A 22797-nucleotide genomic window follows, 5' to 3' on the forward strand; every position below is an offset into this window, starting at 1 on the left:
TTGGAAAGGTTTGATTGGTTGGATCTTTTAAACTATTGGTGAATTTGAAATTTATTCTATACAATAACACTGATTGTACTCTTTTTGAGGTTTGCTGGGGAAAGCTTTAGGTAAAATGATATATGAAACAAATGTTGATAAAGGTTTCTCTCAATGGTGCCCTTTCTTAATATTAATTGGCTTCTGTTCTTGGTCATCTTGACCAATGGGAATCATGGCTAATGTCCTCGAAGTTTCCATGTGTATCTCATCTGCAAGATAATAGTTGTTTTAACATGACTGAAATGCTTACAATTATAAAATTACATGATCTATAATCTACATGTAGATAATAGGATGTTTCTTTAAGTCCAGGCATCTTATGCAGAGACCCAATGGCATGCTTTCGAGAAAATCTCAAAGTCAAATCAAAGACGTTGGTGATTTCAATACCCATACAATGTTTTCATCTTTTTTTTCAGTGCTAGATTAATCCTAATTAGAGAATTATGATAATAGAGTACCACATTTTCAATAACAAAATAAGTCATAAAGTTACAGAATTGAACTCAATTGAGTATATAAGTCTATTCAGCCTTTCAAGTACGAATGAATGAATGAATGAATGAATGAATGTTTTTTGAATGAATGTTTTATTTTCGTGTCCTGCGACTCAATAAAGTCGCCCAGCCCATACGGACTTATAGGACACCAATTGAATACATATACTTGACATAGAAGTATTGGTAGAGGTACAGATATAAATGATAGTATTCAGAAATAAATCATAATGATAGCAGTAATGAGTAACACAAAATAATATGAACATAATATAGTGGCAACTCAAAAGGGACACACCTGGTACATTGATTCAAATCAATTTAAATTCAAAGAAAACAAGTGGTACAGTACCGCTACATTGATATTCTGGTATTTTAGACCTATACTTATGATTTCTGCGGTATTGTAGTCATTTGCACGATAACTGGGTACCCGTACTTAGCCCATGTAGAATATATTTCGTGCAGTGTGGAGCCATGCTGTGAAAGAGGTCTACATGAAAGTGTAAAGAATTACCTCGCAGGAATGACTGCTGGGCGATCCATAACCTGTAGAGTCCGCGCTTCGGTCGCAGACGTGGGCGGGACGTTCCTACCCGGAGGCGGCGATTACAGGTGGCTGGATGTCTGGCAACGCTTGCCTGCAGATTGTAAGCCATTTATATCACGCCCACCTCCCACATGGGAGGACACCCCACAAGGACAGTCTCCATGCTATCATTCAATTCATTACTAGACATTACTGTCCCCTAGAAGCTTAGGTCAAAGGGGCCGAAATATTCGGGCCTGAAAATAGGATTTTGAAAGTCATTTCATTTAGTCATTTCTAGACATGATTAGTTCAAACCACACAGATACAATGTATAGTGACGTCCATGATGCAAAAATGTGACGTCGTTGGGATTTTTGTAGGCTCGCGAAACTAAGGGGATCATTGTACGGCACATTTTCGCGAGGTTTTGAAATGCTGAAAGTTTGAAGTTAGTACCCAAGTGAGCTAAACAGTGTTAGTACAATGTAAATGTCACTACCATAACGATTTCAGAATTTTTTATTTCCATTTTTTGGGCCCTAATATTGCTTTAAATATGTTTTCATGACTGTGTGTTTGTGTGATTATGTGGTGTTTGTTAGCAGATGGACATTTATGATATTTGTTATCATAATGGTAAAAGCATCATGCTTCAACTCAATTGAGGATGACTGCTTATTCACCTTTTACTTTTTCGGTGTTGGCAAAATGAAGACATGATTATATTATGGCTCCCTGGTTGCTTCCCATGGTACTGCAGCTGGACTTCTGGTTTTGATATTTCATTAGGATTGTAGAAATGTGCATTTTTTCCCCTTGTGTGATGCTACTTTTCTGAGGAAAGGGAAGCTATTTTTGTTTCAAACCTGACTATTATTGACTGACTACATGTTATTCATGAATTTTGAGCCAACTACACGTAATATGCCCTTTTCCCACCAATAACGTAGATACTCATCTACAAATGTATAGCTGCACATGTTACATAATCATCATCCTCAGCATACTCGATTTTCAGGCTGCACTCTTTGTAAAGCAGCAGGTAAAAGACATAGTAATCATGGTAATCTTGCTATTCTGAGGTATAAATTACTGTACACTTATTCAGGTCTGTTAGGGAATGTTTCATAGTGAAAGGACAGAAATGCTCGGTAAAGTGCCTTTGTATATCTTTTCTGCCATGTCAGAGCCACACGTTGACATTCAAGCAAGGACAATGCAACCCTTTATTCAAGATATTTGGCTTTTAAAAGGTGCCCCAACAGTATTGGTCTCAACGGTCAAGCCTTTTAACTCATAACGATTTATTCAAGTTGGGCATACAGATGCTGCTGGTACTTAATGCTTAGGCCGTCATAATCTAGCAGTGCAAGCATTGAATCAATGTCACTGGTGTTGGGCTGTTCCATTTTTAAATTTCAATAGGGGGTGGTCAGGAATGTTTTTGACTTTTAACCCCTTTCATTCTTGAAACCGTATTTTGGGCCCACGGACATTGAATATAAACCCTGTGTGGTCACCCTTTCATTTTCAAAATAGAAACTTTCCAGACTGTTCTCCCCTGAATATTTGAAATGGAATAGTCCATAGCCACGTTTGCAAGGTTTGAAAATTGGCCTTGAACAGAATCCTACATTTGTACCTTGAGCAGGATACGTCCACAACCCTGTAAAGGTTTGTGTTTGTCTGAAAATAAGCATTTCCAGCATTTCATGTTAGTTTATCATTATGATCTATCAATATCTTGTTTGAAATGTGCTTTTGAGCTGCTTCATTTATCTATCCCTACATTTAATATTAGATTACCGGTAGTACCCAGGTTTGGCAATGTGCTTCCTTATGGGTTTGATTTTTTAATAAGGTCAAGGCAAAGAAGTTGTAGTAGAATCAATGAAAGCATGTATTATTGATATTATACAGTTGCCAATATGTCATGTTAAGCTGAAGATATTTGATTTCAGGGGATGGAGTTTCTTGTCGTACTAAGAAAAGTATTTTTAAGAATATGTTTAACTTCAATGGTGTATGTTTTTCTCCCTACAGATCTTGTAAATAGGAACAGATTGTAAACAACAACAACAACACAGCAAACATGGCGGAAGGCGGCGACAGCAGACCGCCATCGACAGACCCCCTGGATGCCGAGGGGGGTACTGCAAACCTGGAGAGCACCAGGGGAAGTGGGCGCCCCCTCCTCAGGAGCATCAGTGCTTTCACACAGCGGCAGTTTTCACGCCCCGCCACACAGAGACAGTATTCCACAGCTTCCACTACTGTTAGCAGGTAAGGAATTTCAGAATGGATGTTTGTCATAAAATACCGTAAATGCATTTTAAGTTTGCGTGGTTTTTATTTCGCGCTAAGGCTAAAAAGGAGTGTTCGCGGTGGTTTTAAGTTCGCGGCAGCGCTGTAGTCACATATTGCTACAGAATTGGACAAAAATGTTCATGGTGGTTTTAAGTTCGTGGTGAAACGGTCGCCGCGAAAACCGCGAACATAAAGCCACCGCGAACATTTTTGCATTTACAGTAGGACTCAAATGGAAAAGATGAGGAAGAAATGTATTTAGATAAATGGGCAAAACAGCCTAGAAAATTCCAAAATTCTCTAGATGTACAAGACTACTTTATTATATTACAGTCAAACCTGCAGTAGTGACAAGCTCTACCTCTACACCTGACCAATGTGACCACTTTTTTGGTGATCCATTAAACACTAGTCAGTTCAAATCCGGAGGTTCAGTTTCCAGATTTCAAGGCGGCCATCTTGGAATTCAAATTTTCCAACTTTTTTTCTACTGAGTTTACAGTTAAGTTTCATATACCATTTGAAAGAGCATGATGTCCCGCACATTATGGTGCCTTTAATTTGGTCCTAACATGGAAAGCTATGAAGATATTCCTTTCAGAAAGTTGCCCAACCCATACTATCATTAGTTGGACCTGGCGACACAATACCACCCCAGACCTGGTTAGACTTGGCCCATACTGGCCTGATAGTGGACAGACAATGATCCACCCTAATGAATGCCATGCAAATGAGTAGAAAATTAGTCCTTCCACTCAGTTGAATACACTTGCATAATCACCAGATTTCCAGTACAATGGGCAGGCTTGGGTTCAATGGGCTCAGTGATTAGAGGTGTCATTGCCCACTGTGACCGGAACAATTAGCCCACAATTGTTTGTAAAAACCCAGGTGAACTCAATACTGCTGGATAGGTACTGACCTAGGAGTAGATCGTTCACATGCATTTTCAATCAATCATATCTAAAGTTTGGAACATCGCTGACTAATAGTTTTTACATGACTACATTCATGATGAAGAGAGCTTTCAGCTCATACCACACTTGTAGGCAGAAATCTGATATTGCTGAAGATTCCAAATTGCTTCTGGATTTCCCAATTTGAACTGACCAGTGTTATTAGATTCTTTTTCCCATTGACACAAGCATCAAGTATCCTGTCTATACAGTGACCACCTGTCCACAGAGACCAGGTCTTATTGGTCCCCTGAGTGGTCTTCTTGGGCAGGTTTGACTGTATGTGATTGAAGCAATATGTGTTACTAGTACTTCAACTCAAGAGTGAGATTCTTCTGGCAAAGTGAGGCTTGATTTGCTTGGTGCAGAGCATCTATACAGGGACCACCAGCTATAAATTCATTTATTGATGGCACAGGACTGTTCATGTACATGTACCAGACTAAGTCATTGATCATCAGAGCGAAACATAGACAGGGCAGAATGTATGGGGATTGATTTGTGCGTGCTGTGGGTAGAGCTGCCAATACAAGTCAGACCATCAAAAACGTCCCCCTGCTGCAACTGATTGGTAAAGTAAATTGAATAGAGAAACATCAAATTTTAGGTCCATTTGCTTGGCATGAGTACAGCATTTTGTAGTCTCATCCTGGGCCTATGTAGCATGTATGGTTATAGCACCCTCCTTAAATCAGGATCCCTATCGCTCGTTTCATCGTTGGCTCACTCGCTTAGGGGCCCTGCTCTTCAGCGACAGTAGACACGGTTCTGGCAACGTAACTGACACTTGCTCATGAATAATTAATGAGCTACCCTTATTTGGCACAATTTGGCGGTTAATTCGTTCTGAACCTAAAGTAACGATGTGAGACGTAACCTGATTGGTTTGATAGCTTCCCAGCGTCCTTTGCGCTTTTGCTTGAGATGATGTTTAGCAAACTCTCTGATTGGCTGAAGCTGTTTTGGTGGCGACGTTGCCAGAACTGTGTCTACACAGTCGCTGAAGAGCAGGGCCCCTACGCAAGCTAGCCACAACGAATCGAGCGATAGGGGTTTTGCTTTAAGGAGGGAGGGTTATAGCTGTCTTGGAAATTACTCTACATGTCTTATTGCTATTGTGTCGATATTACTTCCTCTTTGTCCCAATTGCAACTTGTCTGTCTCTTGAAGTCTGACTGTGGTCTTCTTATATCTGTTTCTCTCTTTTCCCATTGCTTCTTGCATTAGTAAAAAGGAAAATGGGAGGAGTGGATTCAGGTAACTCTGTCACAAATCTTGCAATTTACATTGTACTATGTAACATTGTGTACTACATGTCTGTCAGTGTCTGTGTGTGTGTGTGGCTGTGTAGTGCATTGTTAGTTGTTGTATTATAGCACATCATATCATTAACTTACAGGCTACCCTAATCTTTGCTGTGGACGCTACTCGCTCGCTCTCATTTAAATGTACACATTTTGTAATCTCCGTTACCGGTAGATGTAAGACGTTTCCTGACATTAAGATATGCCACATATATGGTACGCAACTGCCGTTTATAAAAGCTAGAAAAGTTTTAAGTCGTCATAAAAACCACAGTTTGACATCTTATATGTGACATATCCTAATGCCAGGAACGTCTTATTTCAATCGGTAACGGAGATTACAAAATGTGTACATTTAAATGAGAACGAGCGTACTACATCTCGCAGAAAGTTTATGCGGAACTACCTTTTAGCCATTTATGTACTTGTACAGAAAAAAGATTTATATGTTAAATTACTGTCATTATAGTAGCTTTAGCAAACACTAGTATTAGAGTAGGGATATAGAAATTTAGTAGCTAGCCTGATTGTCACTCTGTTCGATATTTACTTGTCTGGTCCAGTAGACAATGCCATTAGCATTAGTGTGTGATATTGGATGCAAACCCAAGCAGACTTCAAGACTATACGTACATGTATTGGCTGTGTGTTAGACAGAAATGTGTCCATCCTAGACAATCTATACTGATTTGTTCCCGTGGCGTGGTAGACCCCCCACGGCCGCACGTTCCTTCCAGTTCAACTTCCTTAAGACTCCGCGTAGCAGGAAGAATTCTACTTATTCTTCAGTGTCAAATGCAAGCAGGTAGGGATGGGGAAACCCCACAAGTTAGAGGTGTTTCACGTAGGGGTGGTAAAAAGGCAAGGTGGTTAGACTTTCACTCTAATGTATGATGTCAGAATGTAAAGAAAAGAGACACCAAGGATCATTTGGAATAGTCAATACAGGCCACTGACTAATATTATAATGAGGAAACAGTACTAGTTTTGAATAACGGTCTGAGGCTCGGGTTACTGAGTTTTTAGAAAAAAAGTTCACACACTAATGTTGCACAGAGCACCTAGATTTTGTATAATATATAATCAATGATCCTGAATCTAATTTTAGTTTGCAAAAATTGCTTCAAAATTAAACCACGATGGAATGGACAACGTTAGGCGGATGGCGTTTAGGGCTTGAAGTAGCCACGTAGTGCAGTGCATTGGCCACTGTTTTAAGATGAACAATGTACATTTGTATGATGAGCAATTTACGCTGACTTTTTCCTCACGTTGCGTGTTAGATACAATGCACGCACCTTCCAGTTTGGTCCTAAGACCCCACGTAGCCGGAAGTATTCCACCTACTCCACAGTGTCTAAGTCAAGCAGGTAACCCACAGTTCACAGGTGTTTCAGGTGCTAGGTTAAGGTGGTGGGTCTACAGCTGCATGTTCAGATAGTGCCATGACAGGTGTTCCAGGTGCTAGGTCAGGGTGGTGGGTCTACAGCTGCATGTTCAGATAGTACCATGACAGGTGCAAAGGTTGAAAATGAGGGCTGGGTTCAGGTGCTAACAGATACAGGTGTTGTAGGTGCTGATAGATACAGATGTAAATGTTGCAGCTTCAAATACAGCTTGGAGGTGGACGACCAGGTGTAGCAGTTTTAGATTAAGTGATCTTTATTCACCTGAATCAAGGTGCTTTACAGAACTTGTACAAATGTCTTATGCATAGTAGAACACAGAAGAACTGATCCACTCGCATGTTTTTGAATCCTAACAGAAAATTTGCAGAGGGAACGAAAAGTTTCTTTGGCATCGGGGAGGACTGCACCCACACGCAGAAGAGGTGGTCTCAGCGGAGAGTCCGCCATGCCAGTCGGCGCTACGGGAAGATCAAGGAGGAGAGCATCCAGAGGATCCTGGAGCCCGACCCTGCCGCCATCCCGCTCCCGCAGGTACGTACTGTACGCGTAAAGGTCAAAGGTCAACAGGCTGATGGAGATATAGACATGACCATTCAGACATTTTCTTGAACACATTTGAAGTATGAAGATCATATGTCTGAAATGTCAAGTGTGTCCAAATACTGCACACTGACTTACATTATTTGAAGAAACAGGACACTCTGGGCTTCAACAAGGGTATGGTCATAATCCTCTGATTTAAGATCACCCAAATATAATATCATAACTACATGTACGTTTGAGTCAAGGGAAATCAGAGAACAAAGAATTAACCTACAATACTACAGTTCAGAGTGATAAATATTTTTCAATCTTGGAGGTTAACTAACCAACTTCTGAATGCTATATACCTACATGAATGATGTGTAACTTTTGTGGATTGATGTTAACTAGATATTACTAGCAACTGCAATAGTTGAGATAATAAATTACTCATATATAGTGTATAGAATTATGATATAGACCTTAAAGTTTAATAAGGTAGGTTTCATCCTAACAAGGTGTGCCTAATTTTGTCAGTAAAATCTTTCATCCTTACACATGAATAATTATAACTCAGATGTAATCTTTGAATTGACATTACATAAGACATTCATGACTGTTGGTTATACTGCATGCCTGCCTGACTTGGAGTGTTTTCTGCATGGTTTGCATCATGCACCGCTAGATTGTCGACCCACTCGCTCTGCCACATCGCCAAAGAATGGTCCCGGCGCCGTACGATGACATTGACGGTGCGACAGATTACACGACGCCGACGACCCCGGGAGCATGGTCTAGTGCAAGCAGCCTGTGGCGCCGTGCCGCGTTCGGCGCGCTCACCCAGCAGAGGCAAAAAGTGCAGAGGCAACAGTCGGTTGTGAGCATGGGGTGGGACCTGCTTGTGAAGATGACTTTGGCAAGTATTGTGGTGATGTCCACGCTATTTAACACTGATACAGTACTGAAAACTTGACAAACGAGTGTGAACTACATGCTGTTTAACAATACGATTCAACCATAATAACATGAAGATAAGGCCACACCAATTTAATTTCTTGGTTAACAACTTTTTATTTTCAAAAAAAATAAAAATTTAGAAAAAAAAAAACTTTTTTTTTTGAAAATGAAAATCCGTTAACCAAGAAATTAAACTGGTGTGGCCTAATACGAATTTGATAATTTTGTTAAAATGATATTCTTTTCCTCATAGGAAAGGGACAAGGGGTGGAAAAAGTAATTGTTCAAAAACATTAGAGATGTCCTTTTTATCTATGGAATTTTGTAAATAAAATGAGCGATAGATTTGAAATCAATCTTTCCTCCTCTGCAGCAACAAAAGAGAGAACAGGACGTGGCCAAGCCGGCACCGCTCGTCAACAGTCGCAGTTTCGCACCAGTCAGTATGGAGGAAGATGACGACATTGACGACCTCGACTTCTCTTTCTTTGGACGAGATGTAAGTAGCGCTGACGTATGAATGTACTCTATGTGTCATGATTGTGTATATGTCGTGCTTAAAGGCATCCAGAGCAGTTTATGAGGCTTGAAACTTGAATAAAAAACTCCAATTTCTAGTCATCCCTACTCATAGTAAGTTTCAATAACACCATACCATTACATATCGACATTAAAGGAGCAAAGATACGATGTCGTTGTGTGGTGAGAACTGATAGAAAATCCAAGCCCTAATAGACTGATCCTGACTGTCCATCACAATTAGCGTTTCGACCAATGAGAGGGTGACAGCATGTCCGTCAAATTTTTGCATTTTTATGTTTTTATTTTGCATTTCTACGTTTTGACGGAGGTGGGCGGGGCTATGGTATCGGTCTATTTACACTAGGTGCTTGATACTTAAAGATCACCTTGTAGCTTATTTTTGTGCCGCTTTTGAGCACTTTTGATAAGAAATCCGCACGCAAAAGTGGTAAACAGTGGCATTAAATGTCAATTTCATACAAATTACAGCAACTAGAATATTTACAGTTTTCAAGCCTCATAAAATGCTCTGGGTGCCTTTAAAATCACACAGCAAGAAACTTAGGACTTTTCTGACTATACTGTACTGTACCTTTGTTGGACTCCTTGGAGTGTAGAACTCATCCTTGTCATGTTTTGATTATTGTACTTCAGGTACACCATCTTTATTTCTGTTCTCTACATTGAGAGTAAGTTTTTGTTGTGGTCGGCCATGGTGTGTCCATCTTCCCATACATTCTACTGTGTGGGGGGAAAGTTGAAGGATTTGTTTTTCTCGGAGATTTAGGTTGGATCTTAAGTTGGTTTGATTTGTGGCATCGACTTAATGTTTTCTCAGGTGTGAATAATTTGATGGAACAAACTGTTCTTTTTGTTGTTGACAGTTTGAATGTAGATATTCTTGAGTTGATAGTGAGGTTTTGTCATTCTATTTTAATTTTATTTAGAGCTAGTAGTATTTTTCAGTGTTCAGTAATGCATTGTACTAAGCCCAATAGGACATCATAGGAAATCATATAGATAAATGTTTCATAGATGACACCAACTGTAAGTCGTAGCATTCATTTAGAAGATTAGAAATGACAAAGAACAGCCATCTTTTCTACAAGCAAAAACTCAGACCTTACATCAGAAAACTGCTGCACTGCTTCAATTTGTAACAAGTTCACATTCCCCTGGCTACATTGTGTGCTCCTGAGGTGCATTATTGCTCTCAAATAAATCGGTTAGTGCCTTAAGGTAAAGAACCTGAAGCACACCTGTTGTGCCATACTCTAAAGAATTGTGATCTGTTCATCATGGACCTATCATGGAGAACTCCCTGTATCTCATCACGTTCTTCTTCTGGGAGATCAGTGGACAATGTAATTTGTCTTGTCAAAAGTTTGTTCAGCAGAAAACAGAAAATCCATACGCGGCCTTAGGCAGGCCCGCCGACCATGTCCAATGATTAAGGAGACTTGGTACTCTGCGGACCACAAGATTGGCTCGGAGGAAGGTCACGGCAACGTTGGCACTCTTCCATCGGAATTAGCCCACACCTGTTCCTTCATTCGTCTTCGCTGTCCTGACATTGTACATGTATTTTCCGTTACAGTAAATCCATACTTACTGAGTCACTAATTTTTCACTATAATAGAGAATCTACTCACATTCTTCATTGAAAAAAAGCTGCCGGATGGGCGCTTGAAACGTCTGAGTATCCAAATGTATTAATCTAGTAGTAAAGATTCGACTCTATTCCTCTTTTCCTGACCTGGATGTATAATCTTCACAAACGCTCTCACACTCACAGTTCAGATCTTATCAAATGTGTTCACCAGGTTGTATTATTACAGCCAGTAGGTACCCATGTGAGTAATGAGGCTGTTGTAACAGGTTGTATTATTACAGCCAGTAGGTACCCATCTGAGTAATGAGGCTGTTGTAACATGCTTAAGGCACCTCCTCATCAAACGTGGGACCCCCTTTTTTACGTTTCTAATCCAAAAGACGGTGCAGCCCTGACTAGGATACCCTTCCCGGATTCAACCAGGTTTCCCAGTTACCAACTAATTGGAACCAGGAGGCTCAACTGAGAAGCCACTACCAATTGAGCTACAGGGACAATGTGAAGTAGCAAAAGTTTTTGCAGGAAATTCTCTTTGAGGTGTCAAAAGGAATTCTCTTTAAGAAGTCAAAAGTGCAACTTTTATAGCTCATTTGGAGTCCGTGAAAAGAAAAGTTGAAACCATCATTTTGCCATGCTGTCAGAATGTACGTCACATAATTCCTCTATTGGGAAATCACAGTGTTTGAGAACCCCGCCCTCATCTTATCTTATCTCATCATGTTTTATCTTGTCTAGTCTTCTTGCTTTCTTAAATCTTTCTTCTTCTAGATCTTCAAAGAAAGTCAAAGTAATATCTACAAATAAGACATTGTGGCCTGACAAAGTGAACTTGCAGCCACACAGACCGCTAATAAGTCTGTAGGCCAGCAAATGATTCGACATGTACCACATGTTGTTCAGATGGATGCAAAGAGGAAGGCAAGAGCCAATTCCAATATTTCATATCGACTTTGGAAACCATTATGGAAGTACAAATTGCCAGCCAATGCTGCATTACTGTCTCTTTGTTCTGTGCTGAGAAATACGAGCACATGCCATAAAAATGACAACTACGCCGTGTAGCTGTAAAATACACAGATAGATCTCTGAGAGGAAGTCCAGCAGCAAATCTGATAAGGTAGCTCAACATGATAGGGATAGCAGCACCGTTCAAGGAAATCCCAAAGGGGGTGGGGGGAAGAAAGAAGGTAACAGTTCTATAAGATGTGTCAGACTGTTATACATACACATGTACATTGTATGTTGAAAATTCATACAGTAAGTGTGTACACTGTAATAATGTAATTCCAATAAAATAGATATCAAAGTTTTGCTGCCTTCCTCCCATGCATGCACAGACAAGAAAGAAAATTAATGAGATTTGCAAAAAATGTATTTTTGATATCCAGTTTATGGTCATTGCCTTAAGATTCACTTATAGTGTATACGGATATACGAGTCCCAGAGTATAATTTTTCATCTGTTATATGCAGCTCTGTTATAAGATTTGATGGTACAGTAACAATCATAATTGATTAATTCTATGACTTTAAAGGTATCAACGTGCAATGTTCTGAAAAGTTGACTTCCATATGTAGAAATAGGAGGGTACAGACTGAGTTACATGTACAAATACACAAAGTTTCCACATAGTTTGCAACATTCCTTTTACCTCCTCCATGCATATACCATCCTCCCTCTCTACTTTCATGTTCCACCCCACTCACATGTATTACAGCCTTAATCTTTTCCAGGAAGGCACGCAGGAAACGTACATAGAAGCTAGTTTGAGCCCTGAGCCCTTAACGGGTTAGCCGGCTACAGTACAAACTGTCCACCTGGGATCCTGCCAACCTCTACGGCTATTTGCCCTTTTTGTCACCTTGCAAACATGCTTATGCATAACACATGATTCTCTATGGGGCGGTGGTTCTGCATCACCTCCATGTTCACCTTCCAACGTACTAATGTTTTGGATTAAAGGTCATCTGTGTTGGGGAGTTCTTGGCATTTTAAAACCGCCGTGTATTGATGTTCTTCAAAGCAGCAGAATAGATAAAAGCCCCCTTTCCTGATGGGTTGGGCCACACAAATTCATTCCCTTATTTCACAGAACCAAGGATTGAGTTGAGTTTTTATCCCTCTCTCCATGGTCTACTTTACACCTACCAGTCAGAGATGTTTATATTAAATTTTAAAGGCTCAAAAATTGAATTTTGTTGCCTGATCTCTGTTTACATTCATTCTACAGATTTCACATTTCCCGTGAGGAATACAAATATTGTATTACCTGTTTTCTTGAACAGCTTTTTGCCTAACCAGCATGGGTATTTCAACAAGCTAATACAGTACCTTGAAGAGAATTCTGCTTAACAAGTCGATGCTAACAGTTTGTACAGCATGATTGAGTGCACCGTTCAGCTGACTGTGGTTTTCTGCCATTACAGGCTCACCTGGCTGCTACCTCATTCTCAGTCTTCCTCTACCTCCAACACATAGGAGCACTCATGTTCTTCCTTCTCCTCAAGGTAGCTCGTTCTGTCATCGCGCTGTCGTGACGTGGCTCGCTCGTATCGGTCTGTCCGTGTGCCCCAGTGTTGTTCTTTGTGATCCCCGCTGAACGTTCGCTGTTGTGCTAAAATGTTGCGTATCCAAAACGTCTGCATTTCAAACCTACTTTGCGGTTACTTTGCTCCTTGCTTAGACGTATAGACAGATATATGATTGTCTCTGTGCCAGTTTGCCCGCAGTTGTTTTCAGTTCTTTGCGCCGGCTATTCTTGGTGCACTACTACAATGTTGATAGCTTTGTATTCAGCACCTGAACCAACAGTCATCCAAATTTAGAACCCCTGATTGCCAACAACCTGTTGAAGTTTGTAGTAGAACTATTAACCTTGTCCAAAAATAGATGTTTTAACCCTTAAGCTGCCAGTCCCGACTTAACTAGGGATACAGAAATATGCCTTGTGTGCTGGACCCGGTTATAACCGGGATAGGGTATTCCCCAGAACAAAACAGCTTTGCGTGCGTGTAGCGCGCGAAGCCGGGAAGTTAGGGGAGTTAGCGCCGCCGGGTGTTTCGCGGGTTTCGTGAGGGAGGTCAGGGGTCAAACATTTTTGATTTTTACTTGGCTAAAAAACCTGGCAGCTTAAGGAATTGTATACAAAGTCGGGTATGTTGAGAGGGTCACAATGGTTTCCAACAGTAACCAAAAAAAATATTGTGCCTTGTATATCCGTGTCGTGGTGCCACCACGTTCTCTCTGTTAAAGCTTAGAAAGATGTTTTTTGTCCTGTGTCTGAAACAACTGACCCACCTATAGACTGTGAGATCTTATTCCTTGTCTTGTTTCTTTCTTTCTTTTGTACAGAAGTCTTATTTTTATACATTTGTTCATTCCACTACTGTACATAAAAATTGAATTTTATTTGAAGCCATGTTTTTTTTAGAAATGACGCTGTAAAAGATGAGGTATGAGGAAAGTTATCATGATATTTCTCGGTGTTTTTTATTGGTGTTTTATTGGTTTATATGACTGCATCAGATATTAGTTGTTGTTTCTTTTTAGTATCATTGGATTGGATTGGTAAGCAAGTTAGAAATTTTAATATGCTGATACACATGAACAAGTCTAAAAGTATCAACTGCAATTTCAGCAAATTCATTTTGCCAGGATGTAGATTTTGTACATGTTGCCTACTGGTTGTTTTCAATGAATTCGTCTGGGGAGAAACAAATTATTAAGATGACAAGTCGACTAAAATAGCTACACCTTCATAGATAAGTAGAAATCATAAGTAACTAATAAACGATGATAATAAATCAAGATAACTTAGTCTACAATAATGTGTTCATCCAGACATCGAATTATGATCAACTTCCAAACAGGTATAACAAAGCTACAGCTAAAGAGAAATTTCATGTGATATTATTGTCAAAATTTAATGTTACGTCAACAAATCTGCTAGATATGAGTGCTACTAATGAGTTGTTTTTCTCTTTACCATAAAACTTTTCTTCTTTTTCTTCAACATTCTCTGTTATTTTCTTCACTGTCACACATTATACATGTATAGCATAATAGCAGTCAACATAATATATGGTGGGGGGGCAAGAACAACAATAGATGGACTTTCAGCCTCACAATTGTACATGTGTACTGACTGGACAGGTCTGGACAGGGTTGACCACCTGGAGTGGGGAATCCCCTACATGAATATTTCCTAAATATAGAACTTACCATTACATTACCATTTGTCATGGGGATAAGTCTTTGTAACTGTACCAAGTCCAGACTTGTCCCATAGTGGGACTTTAGTCCAGTTGTGGTACCACAGAAAAACAGTTGAGATCATGCCTCCTTCACACTCACATGTTGTAAGACTCTGGCTGCAGGTATATAAAATGTAGTCCCTTCTTTTTTTTGTATTCTTACATTTTTGCCTGCCTTTTGACATTGGTGTCACTGTCATTTGTTGCTTGTTGTTTAAATGATTATTTTGGAACTTTTAAAATGTGGTTTTCTGGCTAGAACTATTTTTTGCTGCAGCTGCTTGTACGAGAACAAAGTCCAGTTGATGATAGAAACCAATGCTGGACATAACCAGGAATTTGTTTTTCTTTTGTTGTGAGGTTTTGATTTAAGTGGAGGATAACTCTAACATGGCAACTCTGTAAGACAGCTAAATGACTTTCTTGTTTTTCTGTTTTTTTAAATTAATTTTCTTGCTCAGTTATGTTTTTCTTTACCCGTGGTCTTGATTACAATGGTAGGTTTATAATTGATTTTAGTTATTAATACAATATTCCATGTGATAATTTCTGTTATTCTGAATTTTTCCCCCCACTAGATTGTCTCACAGATGTTGGTTCATCATTTATGTGTTGTTGCCCTATATATTTTCTTCTCTTTCTGTTGTGCTTGCTACTAATTTTGCAGCTCGTTGATTACCTATGCTTTGATTCTAACATTTCCTTTTGCCCAATTATGTTCCAATTTGCATGGAGATGGCATCTTGGCTCTGCATTATTACCCGTGCATACCTTTGAGGTAATTAAAAATCCTTGAAAAAATTACTCTAATCAACTCAGCCGGTTAACCCACAGATTTTGGTTCAGAGACTTGTTTCAAAAGTTTTTATATAAAAAAAATTGTTTTCTTAGTTTTAGTCTCAAAAATCACTTAAAAAGATATTCCTTTTGTTTATAACTTTACCTTTGCATTACCCGTGCATACCTTTGATGTAATCAAAAATCCTTGAAAGAATTGCTGTGATCTACAGTTAAATTTGTAAACAGTTTTTTCAATACAGTATATCAAGTTCTAAACATATGATCACCAATCCTGAACCAAATGCGATGGGTTACTCGAGTTCGTCCTACCTTACACTAATTACTGACTTTAAATGCATGCTGGTTTGTCTTTCAGGCATGCAATTGGTGTAAATACCTTTACACTAGTTGGCAAACCCTTTGATGTACAAAATGACATGTTAGGAAAATTGGACCACCTACACATGCTTCTTCACGTGCTCTATAAAATAGTCTAATCATGCCTTACTGCTTGCCAGCCTGCATTTAAAGAGTCTGACTTTTTTTGCATCTTTTGTTTCCATGATTAGGCCACACCAATTTAATTTCTTGGTTAACGGATTTTTATTTTCAACAAAAAAAAGAATTCTAGAAAAAAAAAATCATGAAAACAGAAGGCTTTTTTTTGTTAAATTTGTTTTTTGGGGGAAAGTAAAAATCCGTTAACCAAGAGTTGAATTGGTGTGGCCTTAACTGTGCTTTGAAACTCCATCTTGCTTTGCACAAATTTGCACAAGCAGCTTGCCTCTTGTAATGCTATGATTTTTCTCTCCATATCTGCCATAAAAAGATGCCAATAACATTCAGCTTGGAATTTGATATGTGTATTATTCGTTTCCATTGTGCTTGAGAAAATTATTCATTTTCTGGCAAAAACTGTGAAAATTATTCATTTTCTGGCAAAAACTGTGAAAATTATTAATTTTCTGGCAAAAACTGTGAAAATTATTCATTTTCTGGCAAAAACGGCCACTAAAATATTTGTTCTGTATTGAATTTCTTTCTAGATCATAGAATGAACTACATTGTACATGTAACAAATAAAATGTTTCTCTTCAAATTATTCAGTCCAAATGACTTCACATACATGTGCATCAGAAAAATTATCATGAATGTTACACTATTAAAAATGTCAGTAACAAAATTTGTACCATGCACAAATGTACATATTTGTTCTGTGTTGAATTTGTTTTAAGATCATAAAGTGAATTAACAAATGAAATATTTCTCTTCAAATTATTCAGTTCAAATGACTTAACTTGCATGTGCATCAGGAAAATTATCATGTATATTACACTATTGAAAGTGTCAGTAACAAAATTTGCACCACACGGAATTGAATCACCACATGCAAATGTCAAGAACCAAGCCTTCATTGGTGTTAGCCTCTCTGTTTTATCATGATTATGGCAAGGTCAACCTTCAAGCAAGGTGGGGTAAACAAAGATTCCAGTGTTTAAGCAGGAGTTTCTTTTATTGTAACCCTTTTCTTTGACTCTGTTTTAGATTCTTCCACTAACAATATGGGAGTGACTTTCTTTCAGTGGTGGATTTCAGTATAACTATAACACATTAAATGCCATGTGCACAGCCATCACAATTCATAGAAAGCTTTTTTTTTCTCCCTGCTTAGCAAGTGTAGAACATAGCTTTAGTATGCTTCTTGTATCTCTTAGATATGCTGCACTGAATGGTAGATTGCTGTAGGTGTCTCACCTAGAAAGTAGCTGTAGAAGTCACAATATGTAGTTCGAGGCCAGATCAGTTTGCAGTTCTTTGTGCGTACTTTGTGAGTTAATTGCTCAAACTAACCTGTAGATATCATTTCATTGCTGAAATATATTTTTGGCCTCTTTTCACTCAGTGAAGCTTCACTTCTTAACAAACAAAAAAAGAGTTCATCTAAACTGATTTATTATACAGCAAAAATAACAGAATGAGGTCCTCAAGTATGCCACGTCCACTAATTCTTTGTGATCTTAAAGCCTTAATTTGTTGATAATGAATGTTTGATTACACGTTCTGGAAACAAGAAGAGGGACAGGCTGTTGTCTGTGTAGAATGTGTAATTGTGGGTTATGCGGGGCTAAACACACTGTTTGGGGGAACCCCAGTCACTGCAACACTGTTGGTAGTCGTCTTTCGATGTTTTCCCAAGCATGTAGCGTTGCTCAGTCCGGTGTAAACCTGGCATGGATTGTTTTAGGGATTTTATCGCGTTCTGCCTCTTGCAGCTCTCTCCTTCCCATAAGGAAGACATGTACGACGATGAGGTGTTCTTCGACGCGAGCCCGACGCCGCAGGGTACGCTGCAGTACGACGCCGTGCAGCCAGGACATGCGGGCATGTCCTCCAACGTGTTCGACATGGTCGACGGGGGAGCCGCGCCGGCCGAGTACGAGATACGAGCTGGCGATGCGCTGGATCGTGAGGAGAGGGAAGCGAATGCACGCATGCTGTGAGTTACTTGTACAAACAAACCCCTGTATAGCTGTGTTGATAATCGTAACTTAAGTCTCGTAACAAGTCTCCGGTATGGTATCTTTAAATGACTAGTTAAAGTTTTAGAGCAATAAGACGTGTAATACAATATTGCAACTTATCTTTGTTACAAAGAGATTTCTGAGATCTATATTTGGCTGACAGTGTCGCAATATTCTATCGGACCTTGAAATGCAATTCCCCTGTAGTTGTGTCAAGGCCCAACAAATACCTTTCATCACAACTGCCTGCAATGAAAATTTGGATATACTGACTCATTAGTAAAGCAATTTTTTCCAAAAGCAATTATATATGATATTTTGTTTATTCAGTGTTGTCCCATGTGTCCTTATGCATATATTGTCTTAAACATCTTCCAAAACACACTATGATTTGTAAGTCAAAATTGTAAACATGAATGTGTTCGCTGTGTGTTCAGGTGCTAGTGAGAACTAATATTAGTCATACCGTCTTTATTGGAAGCAAGGTTGCTGTTTAACTTTGCATGAATTATTTCAATCCTCTGTCGTTCTTTCGAGCAATACTTGGCATGTATCTTAGTTCTCTGCTAGTCTGGAAAAGATCAAACCTCGCCATCCTTCATCCAGGAATATGCCAATGAGAAGAACTGTTGTAAAGCCGGCGTCACAATTCATGCGAGCGTCGGCCGACTTTGTAGATTGTCCAAATCTAGCTGAATTTCAAAATTGCCCGAGCGTTGACCTATTTTCCAATGAAAATCTCGAGCGACGTTCGTCGAACACTAAAAACTAAAAATCCCTCATGAGATGGCACCATCGCTTGGACATGGACGAAGTCAGTATCGACTAACCTGGCAAAAGGCCAATATTTTGATCTACTTTTGTTTCTAAAAATTGCCCGAAGCCCACGTAATCGACAGGACGTCGGCCGTACTTCGGCCAAAAATGAACATTTGAAGCTCGCCAACATGTCGGCCGAGCTGAATTTCTTATTTGTGATGGGGGCTTAATGAGATCATGTTTGAAAAGTTTTGATTTTTTCTTCTTAACCAGCCCAACTGACCGGGGTTGGAGAACAGGCAGCAAAAAGAGGATAGCGCCTCCGATACGCGGACAGGACGTCATGGCGACCCGTGCACCGCGGAGACGGAACAGGATCGGAGACCGCGTGCTCCAGATGGCCCTGGACAACTCGGACAGGAGGGAGTACGGGAGGGGGCTGGTCGGGAAATGGCTGAAGAGGAGTTACAGGAGCAGTATGGCCATGAGCAGTGACATCAAGCATCAACTAGACACAATCACAGACTACAGGTACAATGTGGTCCTGTCTAGGGGTGGATACCGGTTCGCTGGACCTGATTCGGACCTTTATAACATCCAAGACCCGAGTCAAAAAAACCTGAAAGCCAAAAACTTGAGTCCAAAAAAAACCTGAACAAAGTACAAATATATTTTTCTATTTTGTTTGATAAAAAGCGTTTTGAGTCTCCCCTCTGACAAAAAAGGCATTTAAAATAAGTGCAACATTCAAATATCAAATACTGGTTTATCTTGAAAGTCTTCTCACCAATAAACTTTTATAGTCATGCGTGTCAGTATTAATTCTCTATGCTTAATATTGGTCTAATAAAACAAAACATCAACTGGACAGGATCAGGTTCAGGTCCGGACCTGAACCTAAATATCTGGACCTAAACTTGGACTTGAACCTTAATAAGCCGAACCGGTATCCACCCCTTGTCCTGTCTGTTCAGGCAAGGATTACTTACTACCAGCCATGCAGTGAGCTGTCCTTGAAGTTAAGCCTGGAAGCCAGACTATACAAAAATAAAGGTTGCTTTGACCTTCAGACGTAAGCCTGCAGTGTTTGCCATAGAACACTGTGTAAGACCTGGAGTATCAGGGTTCTCACCAGGGCATTTGAGCGTAGGGGGCCCCTACACTGTGATTTGGATCCCCTATATGCTGTGATTTTGGCCCCTACGCTGTGTTTCAACCAGGGGGGATTTTCTGTTGTTTTGATTCAAAAGTAAAAAACTTTGGCGTTATTTCACAAACTTAAGCCCTTAAAATGCAGGAAATGGTGTCTTTGAGAGTTTATAAGTTCAAAATTTCCAGGGGGAGGATGCCCCGGACCCCCCTACAATATTCCTGCCTGCAGCCCTCCTCCTCACACCTGTAATGCTCGCCATGCGGCTTTCCCATGCAAAGATGCCCCTACACTGTGAAAAAATCCTGGTGAGAACACTGAGTATGTTATTTTAGGGATAGGCCCGGGGAGGGGGTCAGGGTTTAAGAGATAAAGACTGGAGAGTTGTAACTTGGGGTACCTTAGACAAAAGATGGTAATTTTTTTCCTTTCTTGTTTCCCAGACCGTACTTCACATACTGGGTCACATTTGTACATATACTGATCACCATCATCGCGTTGGCCGTGTACGGCATCGCGCCCATCGGCTTTGCGGAGACTGAAACGACAGCGCTGGTGCGTACACCCAAGCTTTCACTGGAGAACATCCCCAAGATCGAGAAGGACAACTTCTGGATAGGGCCTAAAGATGTAAGTAATCCTTTGAAATTGTTAATGGGTCTATTCCAACCTTAAGGTTTTCCTACTAAAACTGACAGTAGAACGTGTACAGTTACTGATTTTTGGATTGCTTTTACAATGTAACGGGGGGTCCCATAATGAGACAAAGTAAAACTCGTTCGAAGTTATGTTATGTCGAAGTTATGGGACCCCACGTTAGTAGGCCATTGTTCATGTAGGTACAAAATGTAGGTTGAGATAGAAAATCTATGAATTATGGGCAAAAAATCTGCAGCCATAATCATTAAAAAAAGATTACACAAGTGCGTTTGAGAAAAAATTAACATTAGCACAAGCTGTTGATTGGTCCAAAAATCTATCATTTCCATTTGTCCTCAATCACTTGTCAATTAATGCTAACATTCAGGCCAGTCTTCATGCCCAGCTACCATTTTATACCAACTTTATTCATACCTCATTTAATTTATAGATACCTGATGCACAAACAGTCATATTCCACATTGGTGGTAGATAGTCTGGCATGATATAAGTAAGACAAAAGGTGTATCGTCTTACACTTTACAGGCATATCTTAAAGGTATCCAGAGCATTTTATGAGGCTTGAAACTTGAATAAAAAAACTCAAATTTCTAGTTATTCCTACTCATAGTAAGTTTCAATAACAGTATACCATTACATATCGACATCAAAGGAGCAAAGATACAATGTCGTTGTGTAGTGAGAACTGATGGAAAATCCAATCCCTAATAGACTGATCCTGACTGTCCATCACAATTAGCGGTTCGACCAACAAGAGAGTGACTGCATGCCCGTCAAATATTTGCATTTTTATGTTTTAATTTTGCATTTCTTAATTTTGAAATCCACACACAAAGGTGGTAAATACTGGCATTAAATGTCGATTTCATAAAGATTACAGAACTAGAATATTTCCAGTTTTCAAGCTTCATAAAATACTCTGGGTGCCTTTAAGAGGACGTTTCTAACATAGCAATATCACCATTTTGTCTGCACGATTGCGAGAGTAAAATGCCTTGAGAATAGATTGTTTCCAATGCGATTGAGTGAAAAGTGCAGTAAAAATTACACGCTACCATGACTTTCTGGGCCATCACAGCCTTTCAGACACCACCGACAAACTGTTCCCCTAACCAAAAACAGATGAGATCATCAATTCCAATAGGAGTTGCACAGCTGGTGCGGTTACAACATGTTCTTGTTGCGTACCCTGCAATGTCTCGAGGTCGTTGACCTAAAGTTTGTATGAATACACTTTGGTAGAGCATATTGTACTTGTATTTCTTTAGGCAAGGCCAAAATTACATGCCAACTCAAGCACATCTGGTGCATAAAATGTCTAGCAAATGACAATAAGCCTGATGTAACAGGTGCAAGTGAAGGAGGGTCTACATGCCTTTTTCCGTAAGGCATAGCGAGCTATTTTACATGTAGGTCAAGATTGATTTTAGCCAGCCTACTCTAGACTGGACTGCCAAAGAAGAAGAAGAAGACTCTAAATCAGAAAATAAGTATTGCAACAGCTTGCAACTTGGCAAACTAAAAGAGTAAGCTTAGAATTTTGAATCATATATTGCAGGAAACAGAAGAAAAGTATTTCAAGCCCTGGGCCTTATCATTTTGGTGCATAACAGTGTAAAATCGTTTGATTGTCACAAGAAGGAACAGGTAAAAGAAAAAAGTAGGAAAAGCAGTTTATGTATTTTACTTTTAAGGTAAACAATCACTAATGAGACCGCTAATGGAAGACCGGACTGAGTGGTGCAGAAGGACTCATTGTCTCCCGAGATGACATCACAGATGTCCTCGTTCAAGGTTCAAACAATCACTTGTCTTCTCAAAATGTTGATCATTTTTCCACAGGAGGACCTTATACACCTTGGTGCCAAGTACTCGCCATGTATGAGGAAGGACCCAAAGATCCTACAGCGAATAGAGGACCAGAGAAGGAAGGAGAATGAAACAGGCTGCTGCATCAAGACAGACCAGTCAGGCTGCTATCAGTCTTTAGAGGATGACTGCTCGGTGAGTGAT

General features: G+C 39.7%; 1 protein-coding gene across 1 annotated transcript in view; it reads left to right on the top strand.

The window, feature by feature from the left end:
• Positions 1–22797, top strand: part of LOC136440438 (inactive rhomboid protein 1-like) — a 59220-nt gene that overhangs the window by 26678 nt on the left and 9745 nt on the right. Inside the window, exons 2-12 of the mRNA XM_066436485.1 lie at positions 3115–3354; positions 6348–6443; positions 6922–7008; positions 7404–7578; positions 8255–8527; positions 8900–9025; positions 13087–13167; positions 17967–18190; positions 19248–19505; positions 20568–20754; positions 22627–22788. Of these exons, the coding sequence (XP_066292582.1) occupies positions 3164–3354; positions 6348–6443; positions 6922–7008; positions 7404–7578; positions 8255–8527; positions 8900–9025; positions 13087–13167; positions 17967–18190; positions 19248–19505; positions 20568–20754; positions 22627–22788 (1860 nt within the window). The 5' untranslated portion in view covers positions 3115–3163. The remainder of the gene's footprint in view (positions 1–3114; positions 3355–6347; positions 6444–6921; positions 7009–7403; positions 7579–8254; positions 8528–8899; positions 9026–13086; positions 13168–17966; positions 18191–19247; positions 19506–20567; positions 20755–22626; positions 22789–22797) is intronic.

This window comes from Branchiostoma lanceolatum, chromosome 8 (assembly GCF_035083965.1).
Source record: "Branchiostoma lanceolatum isolate klBraLanc5 chromosome 8, klBraLanc5.hap2, whole genome shotgun sequence".
Lineage (NCBI taxonomy): Eukaryota > Metazoa > Chordata > Leptocardii > Amphioxiformes > Branchiostomatidae > Branchiostoma > Branchiostoma lanceolatum.